Genomic DNA, 17494 nt, shown 5'->3' with positions numbered 1-17494 from the left:
AACGTAAGGCAAGTGTCTGATGTGCAGTAGTAAAGGAGTAATTTACCTGCTGGATTTCAAGTACTTGAAGCATTTTATAACAGCTTAATGGCACCTCGCATGGTTACTCGGATAACTACAGTAACAGAATGGCCGGCTTTCATACAGAAACTCTCATGCCACAGCTCTGATCCCAGTCCAGTTCCCACTGACACCACCTTTCCTGTTAAGGGTAACTGGATTGGTTGACCTTAAACAGTTAAAATCCACCAATATGTTGCTCTTAAGGGGGTACTGGGGATGTCCAGCCAAGTGAGTGAGCTGTCTGCCTCACTAGGACTTCATTAAAGCACATCCTTTGGTTGCAAAGCTGTTTAAATAACAGCTTGTTTTTCCCATTTAGAATGATTTGTAGGTCTCCTGTGGAGCTGATATTTCTCATAGTTGGCTTCAGGTGAAGGGTGAATTTCTGCAGCCAGTCTGGGGAGAATCGTCTATTTTTATACCATGCCTAAGCGGGGAAATAATATACCTTTCCCTACATTACATTATGATCTCAATCTCACTTTTTCCACACAAATTAAGATCAGATGGACTGTGAAACCTGCACTATGACATGTAAATAGCAATTATTTTGGCTTATCTTCACAAACAAGTTAAAAAGCCTCAGCAGGTTAATATAAAGTTATAAACTACAGTGAACTTCAGGGCATCCTCTTGAAATACTTGACTTTAGTGATTATTAGCTCAGCAAAGTAAGGCCACATTGAGACCCTGCTCTTGGATAGCTCCTTCTTTCATATGCCAGTGGCACAGAGTATAATATGAGGAAAATATTCAGTCTTCCAATGTCTTAACACACAGAACAGGACACAGTCAAAGCTGTAGTGAAATAAGCCCACAAGATGAATAGTATCCATGTAATCTTTACTGCTGTCTGTTATACACTGCAGATATTTCAGTGTTTAGGCATGCCAACGGCTTTTCAAGTTAAGCACATGAAACATCCATTAAGAAAACAACCCTTTTTCTCCAACTTGAATTAACACAACACACTTAAAAAAAGGGTCTTGGAGGACAACAGAGGAAAAGCTAAGGGAGATGAGTATAAACTCCCTTGGCAGGGTAGAAAATGACGTGGGAGAACTAGCTGAGGAAGCCCTCAGTGGAAAGCTGTCTTGCAAAGCTTTACACAGAGAAAGAAAGGCAAAAGTGGCCGTCTGCCAGAGGTGAATTTGTTTTGAAAAGGATTAGAAATCTAAATCAAGTTCTAATAAAGATTAGATCCAAAAAAAATGATCTAATAAAGATCCAAACCCTCCACATGTACTGCTTTCTCCTACATTGGTTTGCCTGGGCTTTGTTCTTTTCTCCTTCTGCTTGGGACCTTCAGGGAACGTATTTGTGTCTTCTGATATTTCCGATACAAACCCTGATGCTACTGACACCAAAAGAGTGTGTCCAAGTATTGCATTGCTCTAAACCTTTCAGGAAAGGGGTCAGTGCCATGTAGAGAACTGTGAGGCAGGCAAGGTCTCTCCTTCCTGCCACTAATTTCCCATTTGCCTGCTGATCTGATTTCCCTCACAGGGGAAGTCCATGGGGCCATGGCACAACCAGAAGTGGAAGCTACAGCAGGAGGTGAAGCAGAGGGCAATGCATGTCTCTCTCTTCATTGCTATGCTAAAATACAGAGCACTGGGCCTGACAAAACCCACCTCCCTCCTCCACTTCCCCCCATCCATTCCATACAGAAATTCAAGCAGCTCTGCTCTATTTTGGCAGCTTACAGAGTAGAAGGAGAAAGGACAGGGACACAGACATGGGCAGCATGGGGCTGAGAAGCAAAAAGTGAAGTCGTATCAGTCTACACAGTAGAGCACATTCTCCAATAGCATTTGTGACTGTTGTTTCAGTACTGTTAAAAACCTCAGTGTAGCAGCGGTATCACTGTATCATTCGCCCCAGATGAGCCATCAGAACTCCTGAGTGGTTTGGACAAAATGAAGGATGAAGGACTGCATCCTTGAGAAGTCTAGCAAGTTAGTCCTGCTGCCTAGTAACAGCTTTCTAGCTAGAGACAGACACAAGGACATGCCCCATCTCTGTTCAAGGACAAGTTGGGCAGAGCCTTGGGCAACCTGGTCTATTGAAAGGTGTCCCTGCCTGTGGCAGGGGGTTGAAACCGGATAATCTTCAAGGTTCTTTCCAACCAAACCATTCTATGATTCTATGTTCTACAGCTCTTTTTAACCTCCTGCTTGTGACAATAGGTTCCAGGTGTATTTCACCAGCATGGTCACCTACCTGCAGTGAGGGGTGTCCTCTTTGACACGTCGGACTATTGAATCATTTCCCGGAGGCTCAGGAGTCGTAGACATGATACTGTCATTGCGATTCCTCAGGGTTTGCTTTAAAAACAGAAAGCAACAGAAAGCTTATGTGTCTTAAAAGTGCTATAATTTCTAACCTACATCAGCATTAGCCTGCTAGCTTGCAAGTGGTACTCTGCATGGTGAAGCACACACAACAGTAAGAAAAATTGATTCTTGATGCACAGAATGATACATACAAGAGTATTCCTAGTCATATATTCCCTTATTTTAGCAATATGTACAGTATTTTCTTTTATGACCACATGGCTGGCTGATTTATCAAGTAATTTTCATTCTACCCTTGAGCTATGGTCTATGTTGCACAGCTGACATAGAGGAGGAAGCAGATGAAAAGCTGAACACACGTATACTTATAGCATACTTATATATATATAAATAGTAGGAATGAGGAAGAAAAATATAGATCTCCATACATTAAATTATTAATCTAGTACACTGGAAACTAAACTTCCTGAAAACTAGAGGAAAGGTAGTATAAGTCATCTAAACGTCCAACAGATATTCCAGAGAATATTCCTAAGCAAGCTAATCTTATTACAAGTTGCAGGGAGTTTTTTCCTGGCTATTCTTGGGTATAATTTTAATTTCCTGGGGCAGCATTTTTCACGGTCCTCTAGAAAGATGTTTTGTTCTTTGTTATTAACACTCTGCAAGAGCACTCTGTCTGTCTGCTTGTCCTGCTGTGTTAGTGCTCACATACATATAATGGAATAACTACCTTGGGAGATTATGGGGATACAGCAAGCAGGGAAGAAATGATTTGGCTATAGTATGCAGAAATTTCCAGCTGTGATGTGCACCCCTTTTCTCACTCACTGTTACTTATAGACAGGAAAAGCATTAGAGAACTAAAAAAAACCCACCCTGAAATGTTTCTTAAACAAATTTCAAAGGAGCTTTTAAAGAAAATCTCTTCCTTTTAACAGTAAATGTGAAATGCCATGAGGAGACAGCGAGAGGTCATAAATACCTTTCAAATATCTTTAAATAAACATAAACCAATTGTGGGATTTGGGAAAAGGCTAATAACATGGTTCAAACAAAATGCTGGTAAAAGGATTAAGGGAGCCTCTGACAAGGGCCTTGAATGTGATCACAGCTGGGATGCTAGTGAAGTGCTAATACTGGGCTGTGAAAGCAGCGAACCACATGAAGAGAGGCAGTCATAGACAGGCAAGGGGCATCTGAAGGCTCCTTACAATCTTGCTGACTTCACAGCTGCTGATGGAGTTACTGATGGAAACAGAGGAACTCGTGTCCGTGCGGCCATTGCTGGCATCAGCCCCATCTTCATCCTGAGCTCTGACTGCTGTGCTCACCAATAGAGAGAAATACAGATAAAATGCTCTCAGATCAATTTCAGTACAGACTCTCACAGATTTGCAACAACACTTGGGTTATCTTTCTATTTCACCTTATCTTGTTTCCCCCTCCTTGTACTACTGGACAGAGGCTCCAGCAAGCACACTGTGCCCTGCAGCTGTGGCTGCCTTTACTTCCTCATCGGCTTCCCAACAAAGAACAGAAATAGACCCCACTCTGCACAGCCTCTCGCTTTTTCTTTCAATTCCATCCTGTATGGTTTTATCAGATCTATGAATACTATTTGACAAATTACAGAAGGACTTTTTAATGTATAACTTCATCATCTGCATCTGGCAGTCTGCAATAAGGTTGGCTCACTGAATTATGCTTTTTTTTACAGCAGCAGAATTACAACAGGGACTGAGAAGCTTGAGATCCCTCAGCAGCCTCAGTGTGACAGTGTGAATGTCTTTGTGGCCTCCTGCCCTTCCTCTGCACCTCTAATTTATACTGATGTTGCACATTACCCGATAGCAAAAATACTGTTTAGCATGCAATATCTTGCAGCAGTTTCCCATCATATTCTGTACACCAGTGAGCATGCTGCTGCACATAACAAATAAAGGAAGTGCTGCCTCAGATGGTGTTTGGTTTGAGAACAGTATTACATAAATAAGAGGAATTGGGAGTAGCACAAACATGAGTATACAGCAAAAGATCTGGTAACTTGGCAGCTGGCTGATGGGTGGGTCACCCACTTCCTCTAACCTCTGCAGTGCTTTACATTTCAAAGTCATTCCCTTTTGCCAAAGGACAAAGGAATTATTAGATGATCACTAAAAGAGGGTCTTTTGAGTTTGAAGGATTTCCCCAACAGCGAAAAGGCAATAATATAATGACTTCCAGTACAGGGGACTACAGTTTCTGTAAACTAAATGGAAAACTGAGTAAACAGAAAGTTTAGGTAGTCTATGGGATATAACATTGTGCATCTGTGGAGGTACGTTTGGACGCAGAGGACATCCAGGTAGAACACTTGACTACTTTAAATAACGACATTTTTAACTATGACAGAAACTGTCTATTTCACTCACTTGGACTTAGTTAAGAAGTTCCCTGGTTGGCATGTTTGTTATAACAACTTAATGAGATTAAGTGAATGAGACAAAGCAACAGAAAAGGAATAAGGACATGGGTGCTCTTTCTGACCTTGAAACTCTGATGTTTTGTTCATGCTGACAGGGGATTTAGCTCTTGGATTTATCTAAAAGAAAGAGGACAAAAATAAGCATAAAGGCAGAATATTTGCCACAGATATTTTCACTCCCAGTTTTAACTGTTCTGCTGCAAAATATTTCCCATCCTTTACACAGGACCCAAAATTTAGAAGACAATTTGGTATCTAGATGCCGCTGCAGTGAACAAGAGTTAGTGACCGAACTACCTTTAAAAGCCTGGCCCAAATACACTGCAATATCCAGATTCTGCTGAGGGAACAAAGAGACAAAAGGTGAAGTGGGTGCCTTGGGACTGCTTTCAGACACCTGTTAACACAACAGGCATCCTTTTGGAGCGTGTAATGTGAAAACTGCAGCTCTACTGCCATAAGTAATAACGACAGCCAGAGCTCAGGAAAGTTACGAAGGGCAGGGAGGAATCAAATGCAGAGGAAAGGAAAGAGAACCTCAATCCTCCAAATATTAGACTGTATTTTTTTTACAGTTCATGAATATAGCATCAGGTAATAGCTGTACAAATGCAGCCGGTCGAGGAAATGGCGGACCTAACTCATGCTATCCCTTAATCTTAAGTGAGAGGAAATTGCTATAATTCAACTCTAAATTAGGCAGATAATTTTGCTCTAGATTGTGTCCATTTCTATTAGTCCTTCCAGCTGATGTGAGCTTTCCCACCAATGCTTCTTTATCTACCTTCAGATACTTGTGTGCTGGACTTCAGGCATTATGTCATTTTTTTTCTTCCTCTACTGTTAAGGAGGCAAAGAATCAATATATTGACAACGCTCCAGGAATGTGAATGAGCAGCAGGAGCAAGGAGAATGCACAAAATGGGGAGAAGGGGCAGAAAATGGTCTATGAAGCCTGACTGTATCTACTCCTCAAGATGCAAATCACCACAGGGCAAAACCTGACAGCTCACTCTCATATACAGGTCTATTCTCGTCTTTATAACACACTTTCAGAGGCATGACGGCAACATGTATTATGTCTCTTACTTCTAACAGTCCCTGCACTGTATCATTACACCTTATGTTAAGAGACACCTGGATTCCCTTTAGATTCAGTCTTCTCTTGAGTCGAGCTTGATCAGGCAAGAAGAATTTGTTGTCTTCTGGAGACTCTTCAGAAGTGGAGGAGTCATCTGCTTCCTGACCATTGGCTTTTGGGCTAGGAGTCCCAAAGGTCTGGGAGATAATGGTGATGGGTAGATTCCGTGGTAAACTCTGAAGATCAGAAGGAAACACTTTACTTTTGAGACCATGTTTTGGTACAACTCCCTTTTAGAGTAATCTGATTGAACATCCTCTGACTCCAGTGCATCAGGAGCTGATGTTCCAGACCCAAGTCAGTAACCTAGATTGCCATTTGTGGGGATTTCTGTTCACTGGGGTGCATTCCTCAAAAGTATTTGTAGTTTCTACCCCAGTGTAGAAATTGTCTTTATGCATTTCTTTCCCTCCCACTTATAATCAAGTTATGGAATTCCAGACTTTGATAAACTAGATGCATGACACAAACTTGAACCCCATTTGTACTGAATAACTCACACCACTGACATTTAGTAGAAGGAGGTTATTTTGTTCAAGTAACTCATGGAGGGAATTAAAGAAGTCCCCTCTCCCTTCCCCACCAGAATGCTTTTAAAAGCAAGTCTTGAATAAAGAACTCGTATCTGTCTGCCTCATCCCTACCTGGTCGAGAAAGTTATTATCCTTGGAGAGCCGTCGGAGCTTGCACTCCAGGTTAACAATACAAGCTTCTTTCCGAACCACCTCAATTCGGAGTTCATCATTTCTCTCCTCCAGCTCTCGAATCTGCTTCCTGTATTTATCTTTTTCAATCAGACAATGGGAATACTGTGTCTGAGCCTCATCACGCGAGCGGAATGCCTGCAGTGGAAAGAAGAAACCTCTTACGCACCTGAGCACCAGATACCTTCTCCTGTTGATTTTGTTCGCTAAGGTGTTTGGAACAGGGACTTGAGACCTGGTAACCATTCACCACTTCACACAGCAGTTAGGACCAGGATGTGCCGCAGTAGTCCCATTAAAAAGCACAATGATGAGGGTGGTTCCTTTCCAGCTCCCTCTTGGGTGGTGGCAAAATGCTCCAGAGTGCAAACCAGATGACTTGACACTATAATATAAAGCCTGCAGTAGCTGCTGTTAAGATCTTGGCCCTGCTTGCCAAATGCTACACAGTGGAAACAACTCGGTATTATCCTATGGTTAATTGCTGTAATGCAAATTCCAACAAGTAGCAATTTCTTGTAACTGCTGATTTTTAATGGTAGTTTGGGTCCAATAACCCACAATTCCCCAAAGTGACACATGAGATACAGGCTTTTGCTACTAATTTTCCCCACTTTAACTGTTAGATACCTGGTCTCGTTCCTTTTCCACCTCTTCTAGCTGTATCATCACAGTGTTCATTCGGTGCTTGTACATCTCACAGTCTTTTCCTAGTGTTGAACACTTTAACTCCAAATCTTCTTTCTCTTCAAGATACTGGAAATGACACACTGTTAACTTCCATTGCTCTCAGAGGTCTTTTGGGCACTAGCCTGAGATATTCCATCATTCTATCCTTCCATTCCTCACCTTGTCTCTCAAGTCTTCCACATGACGAATCTCTTCTTGGAGATTAAAGATCTTGTTGACCAACTCATGACGATCTTCCAGTGCCTCCTTACGGTCGTGTTCCAGAATATCCAGAATGGCCTTGTCTGAATCTGGCAGACTCCGCTTGTCAGCCTGGGGAAAGATGTTTTTAAGAGGCAGACCAGGGAAAGAGAAAACAGGATCGCAGGGAGAAAAGTAACAAGGACAGTAACAAGCAAGAAGAATAGAAAATGCACCTGGTATGGCAATGGGAAAGCAGGAGAAGAGGTGGACATTTGTTCATGTTTTACAATGGTGTCAGAAAAGATGAATAAAGGTTGTCTTGCTGTCAGAACAGTCTGACGAAGGAACTGGTTTATTGTACTGGCTATAATTTGATCCATTTTGGATGCAGTGACAATTCTTCGCTCCAAGCCCTGCATTCAAAACTCTTCTCTATTAATCAGCTCTCACTGAGCACAAAAATCACCCTTTGCCAAAGAGCAGGGCCTAAGAAAACGTTCAGGGGGATTTGGAGAGCACGCGTAGGCTTTGCAGGGCTGTGCTCAGAGAATATTAAGCTTCCTGGAGTAGCTTATACCACTGCTTCATTTTCTGTAGTGTCCTGCAATATGTTTTCTTTCAGATTTAGTATTAACAAGTTTACCAGAGCAGCAAAGAAATTGACTTCCAAAATTAAGCATCAATGGGAGATGGAAAAGGCATAAAACGCAAGTAATACGCCTATTTGTTTTTAAAATACCGACAGTAAGTTGGGAATTTCAGTGACATTTTAGTTACACAATATTCCTAAAGTACACCCAAGTATTTCTAAACCAAACTGCCTTTGCTGATTTGTGCTTTCACTTAGGAGAATTACATAGAATCATAGAATAGTTTGGCTTGTAAGGGACCTTTGACGGTCACCTAGTCCAAACCCCCTGCAAGGAGCAGGGACATCTTCAACTATAACTTCAACTTCAGTCCTGGTTTTAGCTACTTCATGATTATTTATCTGTTTCTTCAGGTGCTGTAAGACCATTTCAATTAATATAAGAGATTCTACGTGGACCAGAACTTCCAGAACCTTCTACACTACTCTCTTTTTCAATCTTTGAATTGGATTTGTGTTAGAAATAGGAATTGTTAGGCACTTCTGGAGGCTACAGCCATTTCTGAAATGCATTGTATTGATCATTTCCAAGTGTTATTTTAAAATGAAACAAACCTTTGCCAGCAAAGTGCTGAGCACTCTTCCGTATCTCCCAATATTTGGCTAAGCTCTTCACCAAGTAACACAGTGCTAAATTTGCTGCATATCATCCTTTTTCCCTATCTGCCCAAAGAAAGGTTAGTTAAGAACCCTGTGCAGGTTACAGCAGTGTTGTACAAGGCATTCCAGTAACTAGAGACCACCCAAGTACAAAACCTTTATTACCCTCTGCTTCCTTAAGACATTTTAGCACAGATATGACAATAACCTAAAGCAGAGCGCACAGAGCCACTGTCAGGCTATTTAACACAGTGACAGAGCAGTACAAAGAACCACAACAGGGCTAAAACAGGGAGCTGAATGCTCGGAACTTAAAGAGCTGCACTCTGCACCTTGAAAGAGCCAATCTCTCATGTACAGCTTGATTTATGAGATGACAACTTTGTTTTTTCAGTAGAACTCCTCATGTATGTACAAGGAGTACTATGGACAGCTGGGAGCTATAGAAGAACCTGCTGTTTATCCAGACTTTGCACTTCTGCTTATTGCAGCTTTGCAGGTAGAGGTTTCACCCAATGCTCCCTAGTGCTGTAACAAGAGTATGTGTTGAGTTTGAAGTGAGGAGAGACCATGCCACTTGCTCTTGAAATAGTCACCAGTTTCCCTGTTGTATACGCAAATCCCTGTCCCTTAGGTGGGAGCTGTCACCACCTGCTTCTTCTCTGTCTCCTCCAGACACTAACTTCGGAAGGGCAGACAGCAAGGCAGGAGAGCAGATGAAGGGTACAATAAGACAGTACAGAAGGAAAGTGTGGAGGTGCCTGCAGGCAAGGAGTGGTTGAAGCCTGCTGAATCACTGGGTAAGCAGGAAGGGTATGCTGATGTGGCCGGAATTTTAAACATAGCAATCTGCTTTTATACCTGAATGATGGACTGTAGCTCCTGGATTTTAGTCTTCATCATCACATTTTCCCGCTCCAGCTCCAAAACCTGTTCCTTTTTGGGTCGGTTTTCAATATCATTTTTCAGCTTCAAAGACTGGTTCCTCTCCAGCTTGCATTCCTCTTCCACCTTGTTCAAGCGATGCTTCAGCTGGTCAATCTAGAGCAGCCAGAGAGCAGTGAAAAGAGGAAGGGAGTCATTCCTAGCTCTGATATTTACCGCTCTGAAAACACCTTGTTTCCAGGTGAAAACATAGGTGGAAGAAATAGCTTAATATGTGAATGCTGATAGGGAGCAGCAGAAAATTGGTGTATGTGTGTGGTGGTGAATGCCCACAACTGAAGTGCTGAACTCAAGCAGAAGCCTGCTATTAGCTAGTAGCTATAACTGGTATGGGCTAGTTGTAAATGTTTATAACATCTGGATTAAAAAACAGTGGCACATCCCAAATCCTCCAATAAGTAGAGATATGAAATAGATTAACACTTGGGAGACTGACCACACAATGTGCTTTTGCATATAAACTATTTGGATTGGGCTTTGAGTTCTGGATAGGAAAGAGGGGTTCCCCCCCCAAAAGTAACTTCAGACAGAAGGGGACCTGGGAAGAAGGTGTTGATGATCATGAGTGGAGGAAAGATTTGAAAGTGGAGGAGTACCCTGGAGATCAGAGATGCACAGAATAAAGGCCAGGGGTGCCCAGGGACCTTGGCCTGTAATGTCTGTGGGTGCTGACTGTGAGCTGCTGCACAGCATGAACTGACACAACTTTCAACCCAACCATTCCACTCCCCATGGGAAGGGATGTTGAGCCCAAGAGAAGGCAGCACCGAACTGGGAGAGTGAGCAAAGGACTGTGACGAAGTGGGGCAAAATGACTGATATTATGGGTATAGAAATAAACCCCAGTGTCCAGATCCACTGTGGGCAGTTGTTTACTCCATCTCATCTGCAACACACACACAAGCATGAATTTTAGGGCACTTGAAGCATTGCTCTGTATTTCCTAACTGGCCTCAAGCTGTTCCAATGCTCTACATGAGCCTTTCTGAATAAACCCCCAGCAGCTGTAGTGCAAACCTGGGTAACTGCCCCAAGACATTACTGAGCCTGAAAAGCTAAAGTTATGTTTTTAACCTTTTGGTTTTACTTATGTTTTGTTAATCTATTCCAAGTATGTAAATTATCTGCCATTAATACACATCACTGCAGCTGGCATTTCTGTACAGCAATACCTCTAATTATCTGGTTAAGCAAAGAACATGAGAGCTCTACACCTTGCTGCTGTCAGAGGTCTCATTTTGCTGGTTGCCACCAGAGCATCCTCCACTGCTACTCCTGATTAAAGCAGCTCAGAGCATTTCTCTCACCTCTAACTGGAGGTCTCGGCTCCTTATCACAGCCATGCTCTTCTCGTCACTCAGCTGGGCATACCTCATGGCCAGATTGTAGTTCTCATCTTTCACCTTGACCAGCTCATCATTGTAGTTGTTCCTCTCCTCCTTCATCTTGTTGTATCTCTCCTGGAAGGTCAGCAGCTCTATCTTGTTCAGTTTGAGCTGCTTTCGCTCATCCTCCAACTGGCGAGACTTGGCCAACAGTTCACAGCGCTGCACATCTTTTGTCTTCACTTGCTGCTGAAGCTTAATGATCTCATTCATTAGGAAGTGGGTAAGGCCTTCATGTCCCTCCTCCACTGAAAATGTTTGAACAGCTTTTCAGTGTCTACTGAAGTAACTTTAAGTAGGATTAGCAGAACTGAGTAAGAAATAAATGTCCCAGAATATGTACAGAGGTTCCAAATACACACAAATACACATTTGTGTATCTAACTGGCACCAGCACAAGTATTACACAGTACACTCTTACCAGAATTACAGTATACACACATACAGCTTGTCTGGATAGAATATGAACCCTTTGCATTTGTCTTGTTCCCGTTGAGCTAACAAGCCTTTGGAAATGACATAAACTTCGACAAACAAATCTGTACCAGTACCATTAATCTGGATGCTTCAAATTTGCTGCACATCTGTAGGTCACCAGTGTAATTCAGTTCACTGTTCCAATGTTCTTCTCTTGAGATTTCTTGCAATGCCTAGTATTCAATTTGAAGCTCTTCAACTTCATTCAGATGTTCCTTTCTTAACACATTACCTGTGGCTAGCACATTTTGTATTGAAGGGGACTGAAAAACTGCAAAATGCTACTGTAAAATTAGCTTTTATTTCCATTTCTTGCCTGAAAAATTAAAGCCAGTCTCCAAGACATTCCTTATTCAATAAGCTCCTTCGGGATCGATTCTACTCACCAACAATGGTGGAAAATCTCCGTGTAGGTTCTTTCCCTGTCACCAGTTTGTAGAGTTCAGGATAATAAAACTCCAGGCTCTCCAGGAAAACTACATAGCCCCTTTGGCCCTTGGTGTGGAGAATGTCGAGCAGTCGGCCTAAGTAGAGAGAGCAGAGAGGTGACCTAGCAGCATGAGGAGCAGCATAAGCAAGTACAGTACTCCTGATGTCAGATCTTCCTCTCTGCCACTGCAACGTGCTGTGAAAACTCTGCCTGATTAATTGAGTCCATCTGAACTCATAAAGCAATGCCACGTATTCATTATGCTTGTGCTGATTGGTATGCTGAAGGAGTGTGGGCAACTCGGTCTCTCAGTGCAGCCTTTCCCAGGCAGTGCTGGAATGCTGGGACAGCAGACCCTTCAGTGACAAATCATGAGGCATGGCAAGACAGCTGAAAACCCACTTCTGGAATGGCTGCTGCCTGTGCTGACACATTTGCCAAGGCTTTGATGGGAATATGAACCCCATGAGCTCCAGCCTGCACAGCACTGCAAGGAGTCGTCGTTATCAAAATAGCAGCAGCAGATCCCCCCTCTTTACATTAAATCTCCTGTAAATGAGACACAGGTTTTCCATTTGATAATCTGCAACTGAATACAGGCTCCCTCTGGACTTAGCAAAAGAATATGGTTCAGATCAGGATGCAGATGTAGCCATTCACAAAACAATTACCTGCTCGGTTGATTTTGGAGGGCAGCATAAGTGAGTTAAGCACCTCATCCTCATCTTGCTCATCGATGACTTTGCACTGCCGTAAGTAGGGGGTCAGCTTGGCTGGATTGATGTAGCGGCTCAGCATGTGCCGGTTGCATTCTACGTTCTCCCACAAAGCTTCCTCCTCATCTTTCAGTGTCTCCAGGCAGTCATCCATCTCTGGCTCTCCTCCTTAACAAGGGAAACAACTGGCAAATAAACAGCAAGCAGGACAGCTTCCATCCTGTATCCTTTCTTTTGTGCTCCCATGTCACATAGGATGAACTCAAGTGCAGCCTGTCCACAGCTCATCTGGAAAGTGACAGTTCAGAGAAGTGCTATCTTGAGTCTGTGAACTATTGCGTATTGCTCTCTAGTGATGAATCTGTAGCTCAGCTAACTCCATGAAGTTCTCTACAAGCCAGAGAATCCCTCTTCATAATAGAAGCACTGGCAAAGGACACAGTGCAGTGCAAGACAGGGTACGAACATACAGAGCTCAGAGCAAAGACAAATACTTGCCTGTAGGCAGCTAAGGCTTTCATCCTCACCTCTGTTGTTCCTCTCAGCTGTACTGACCTGAACCTGGATTTTTACCTGCATATTTGTGATGAACCAACACACGTAAACGACTGCACCACGTGAATAGTTGACTCATAAGTAAGCACTTACGTATCTCTGCCTTCTGCAAGGTGTATGCATTGCCCGACGCGTGGGTATGAATGCAAGTAACCTGCGAGTTTGGACCTTGCCTTTCTCTGCATGAGTAAGTTTTGTACCACTCAAGTCTGAAAACGTTCTTGACTCATGCAAATATTATCACATGATTTCTGAGTGCTTGCTAAGCAATTTCCTGCCGCCTTCTAATTTGTAACCACCTCATTAGAGAAGGTTACAAGGCAGGCAACAGTGAGGTGAGAAAACTCGCCCTAAAGATAAGAGTAAAGAAACCTTTCCTTCTTAAGGAAAATCTTTCCTTCTTCATTTTATAGTAAATGTTAACTTTTGAAACAAGTCTTATTTCTGCATTCCAGCTTCCCCAGGCTTTTGTGATCCAGGCGGCACAAGGAAGATAAGCTTCTATTTCAAGAGGTATTTTACCCCATCAGAGACCATGGCATAGGAAGAATGTGCTTTATGAGACTTTGCTGCTAATCAGTAACTAAAGACCTTAAAAGCAACATGCCCGTTTCCTTTGACCAAAAGAGTTCTCTCCATTGTGGCATAAATTCCTCAGCTTCCAACTTTAGGAACTGCAAAGCAGCCCGAGTTACACTGAACATCCCCAGGCAAAACCAGCTATTAATCTGTATATCCATGGGGGATTAACTCCTCATTTTGAAAACTAAAGCCCAAAGTGCTAATCTGCTACATAATGTGTTCGCCAGTGCTCTATCATAATGATACACAGAATAGTCCTACAGGAATGCATCAACAACAGCCCTCAAAAGGGCAAGGAAAAGCAAGTCTACTCAATGGGATCCAGAATGATAGGGACATGGCTACAGTTATAGGCAAATCTCTGTTCTTGCAAACTCCTCACAAACCGGATGAAATTCTTACTGAATACCAGTATTCACATGTGGTAAAAATGACACTGCCCTAACGAACAGTATAAAGCTAAACAAATAGAAACAGCTCTATAAAATAGGTAGCAGTGGGAGGAATGGTAAAGGTGAAATAGCTTCATCTGCAGTAGAGATACATTCTCATGAACCTTACTCTCCACCCCTTACTCTGGAGATAACTGTATTTCACTTCAAAGATGAATTTAACAAACACTACATCACTGGAGAAGCTGAACTTTTGGGAGTAGAAGACAGTAAAGCAGAGGGTCACCCAGTCCTGCAGTCACCTTACAGCCACAGCTATCTATTGCACCTAAAGGAAGGTGTGTTGCAGGCCCTTTAATTTTGAGGAGCGCACCGGGAAGCTCACAGATGTGCAAAAGAAGCACTTGCCTGAGTTCCATAAAATGCAAGCTATCTTGTAATCTGCTGCACTGAACCAGCAATTATTACACACTGTCAGCAATCCCCTCAGGACATTAGTAAGGCATTTCTCCATTAAATGATTCAACAAAGAGTTCACTCATCAGCGTAATTCCTGACATGGATACAGGGTTTTTTTACCTGACATTAAAAACACCTTTATCAGATAGTCCCTCATGTATGGGCATAATACATCCATACTGTTATTTTGGAGACATAGCGTTTAATGGGAAAGTAATAAGTACAGTGCATGAGTGGCTAAGAATTTTCTGGTAGCAAAGTCCTGTCAAACACAGTCTATTATCAGGAGCAAGCCCTTTGGAACAGACTAAGAGTATAACTTCCAAGCAACTCCACTGTCTTGTGGAACTATTCCAGAGCCAACAGCTGATATTAGTACAGCATCCTCCTTAGTGAGCAAGGATTTCTTTGATTTAGTATTTAATATAATGTTGAATAGGAAATAAAATGCTTGTGATGGGTCGAAACGTTGGTGTGCAGCTCAAAAACCAGACGTGCCAGCTGAAACTCAGTGGGAAACCAATAAAGGTATTGTATTAGTGGCTCTCATTTTAAGAGACTTTCAGCAGCAGCATTTAAAAGACCATAATCCCTGTTTCTGTCCTTCCTTCCTGTGACGCCATTGCAGAAAAGTTGTTTTCACTTACAAAATGAAACATGACAGATTCAGTGTTTTCAAATGTGTAATCACTTAATCTGGTCTTTATTACAATGATTACAATTATCTAGTTTCTTCTTCCAGCACCGCGAGTTGTAACTTAACACACTGAGAAGTTGTGATATGTCCTAGAAACACTATGGCATCCATTACAAATCACAGGTGTGAAGTCACAGACTTGGCCTGACTTCAACAGGTATTAACCAAGAAGAAATAAGAATCGCCACAGCAGTTAATAAATTGCTCTCCTACTGCTCCTTTCAGTAGTTCGTATACAAAATAGCTTTTAACTGCAGGAGAGCCTAATCCAGTAATAATCTCAGCGAGTTCCATCTATTTCAAAGGTCTCTGTAGATGCAGGCAAATAAAAGAGAGAATCCCATTTTGCATTAAAAGAAACACTCTACTCCCCTCATCTCCTTTTCTCTCTCAGGGACTCTCTCCCCCTCTTGGTAGTAACACACAGATGAATCTTTCTGTGTGTTTGCTAGATTTTTTTGGTGTATTTTTCAACTGCACAAATCACCTTGCAGTTAAAGCTGTTCTCTGTTCTCACTCAGGCTCCACACTTTCATATGTCAGTGACACTTCACTGATCAAGGGAATAAAGCCTGCAGGCTTCAGAACCAGGGGTTCTAACAAGTGCTCATCATCAGGTCACAGCTAAAGCTTCAGGTTTTGCGATTCATTTCATGACGGTGCAGAAATTAACCCTTCAGCTGCTTAATTATTTGCACCCCCTTGCTCTGAACGCTTGTCAGCCTGTCTATACTGAGAAGTTACCGTGTAAGAGATGGTGAAGGCAGGCTTCAGGTAGGGTTTCTGATTTCTTGGTATCGCCTTTGTGAAACAGGAAAAAGAGTATTGTCTTCGTACCGAAAAGCAGGAGGAAGTGTATTTTGGAAGAGGTGGTCTGTTTTTAATGCTTTGGACTTCTGCATTTGTCACAGGTGTTTGCAGACTGGCAGCGTATAAAAAGAAACCGCAACACACAAAATGTGTGTGCAAACTGTAAGCTAATAAGAACAGAGTTTATCTTAAATACTGCATATGTGTTTATAAACCAGGAAAGGATTATGTGCCAATTATCACACTTGAAAGGGTGATAATAAAGCAGAAATAAAGATGAAGATAGCACTATGTATATAATTATCCTCACCATTTTGAGGGTATTGTCTTACATCCTCTTTCTATGCATATCTCTAGACTTCACGGGGCAATACTCTTTCTCCCTCAAGTTCTTATAGCACCTCGCATGATAACGTACAACAGGGTAATTTTCTCAAAAGCTGCTTGTATGGATATGTGCAGATTTGCAATATCAGAGAATTGCCAAAGCACAAAGGGATTTAGAGAGATCTTTAATTTTAGAAGAAAGTCACAGTTTAACGTGTGATAAGGAAATGCTGTTCCTTTGCTTAAGGACAAGAGAGCTCTGTTTGTACTCCTGGCTTTCTGAAATGCTGCATACCAGCTGTTTCCCATTATGTTGGCTGCACTGCTGGATGTTCTATAGCACTGAAAACTACTTTTAAAAGACTTAAACATTGATTAAAGATGACTGAGTTTGCTTGCCTATACTTGCAGGTTTTTTCCATATAGTTGCTAAATCTGGACTCCCAAAGGAGAGGAGACAGTGTCTTCATCTGGCTTTAAGAATTTGCACTTTATATGCGTTCTTTCTTCCTCGGTGTCCCCATCTGAAGACAAGGCTAGTTAGAAGCATTTTTATGACAAGGCAGGACTCATTACTTCGTGACTGCAAAGCATTTGGAACCATCAAGATGGAAAGACCCTAGAAAAGCATTTATTATTAGTGCAGTCTATTTGCTTCAGATTTTACAGGCTTCAGAATATTTTGAGGCCAGCAGCACTGTTGAACAGACTGAGCTGTGTTACTGGTTTAGGTCACAGTGGCTGCATATGAAAGAACCGTTCTGTGTATATCAGAACTCCCTCTTTATATGAAAGATTCAACCAGCTTACTAAATGCCACGGTTTCAATAAAGTATAAAGGAAAAATATAGAGTAAGAGATACCAAAGTAATAGAAGAGCAAGAGGCTTTAAATACAAAATGGGATTATTTTTGCACAGATGTAT

General features: G+C 42.1%; 1 protein-coding gene across 3 annotated transcripts in view; it reads right to left on the bottom strand.

Annotated features, from left to right (window-relative positions):
- Positions 1 to 17494, bottom strand: part of CARD11 (caspase recruitment domain family member 11) — a 61829-nt gene that overhangs the window by 12895 nt on the left and 31440 nt on the right. For all 3 annotated transcript variants that reach the window (XM_062613571.1, XM_062613572.1, XM_062613570.1), the window contains exons 2-12: positions 12703 to 12915; positions 11988 to 12125; positions 11047 to 11372; positions 9656 to 9835; positions 7522 to 7674; positions 7303 to 7428; positions 6613 to 6810; positions 5965 to 6144; positions 4890 to 4944; positions 3575 to 3684; positions 2287 to 2390 (exon numbers count right to left, since the gene is read on the bottom strand). In XM_062613571.1, coding sequence (XP_062469555.1) covers positions 2287 to 2390; positions 3575 to 3684; positions 4890 to 4944; positions 5965 to 6144; positions 6613 to 6810; positions 7303 to 7428; positions 7522 to 7674; positions 9656 to 9835; positions 11047 to 11372; positions 11988 to 12125; positions 12703 to 12915 — 1783 coding nt within the window. The remainder of the gene's footprint in view (positions 1 to 2286; positions 2391 to 3574; positions 3685 to 4889; positions 4945 to 5964; positions 6145 to 6612; positions 6811 to 7302; positions 7429 to 7521; positions 7675 to 9655; positions 9836 to 11046; positions 11373 to 11987; positions 12126 to 12702; positions 12916 to 17494) is intronic.

Source organism: Pezoporus occidentalis, unplaced genomic scaffold (assembly GCF_034315485.1).
Source record: "Pezoporus occidentalis ecotype Australia unplaced genomic scaffold, CSIRO_AGI_Poc_V1 ctg169, whole genome shotgun sequence".
NCBI classification, from domain to species: Eukaryota; Metazoa; Chordata; class Aves; order Psittaciformes; family Psittacidae; genus Pezoporus; species Pezoporus occidentalis.
Note: the sequence above shows the minus strand (reverse complement) of the source record. Positions and strands in the feature narration are given on the sequence as shown.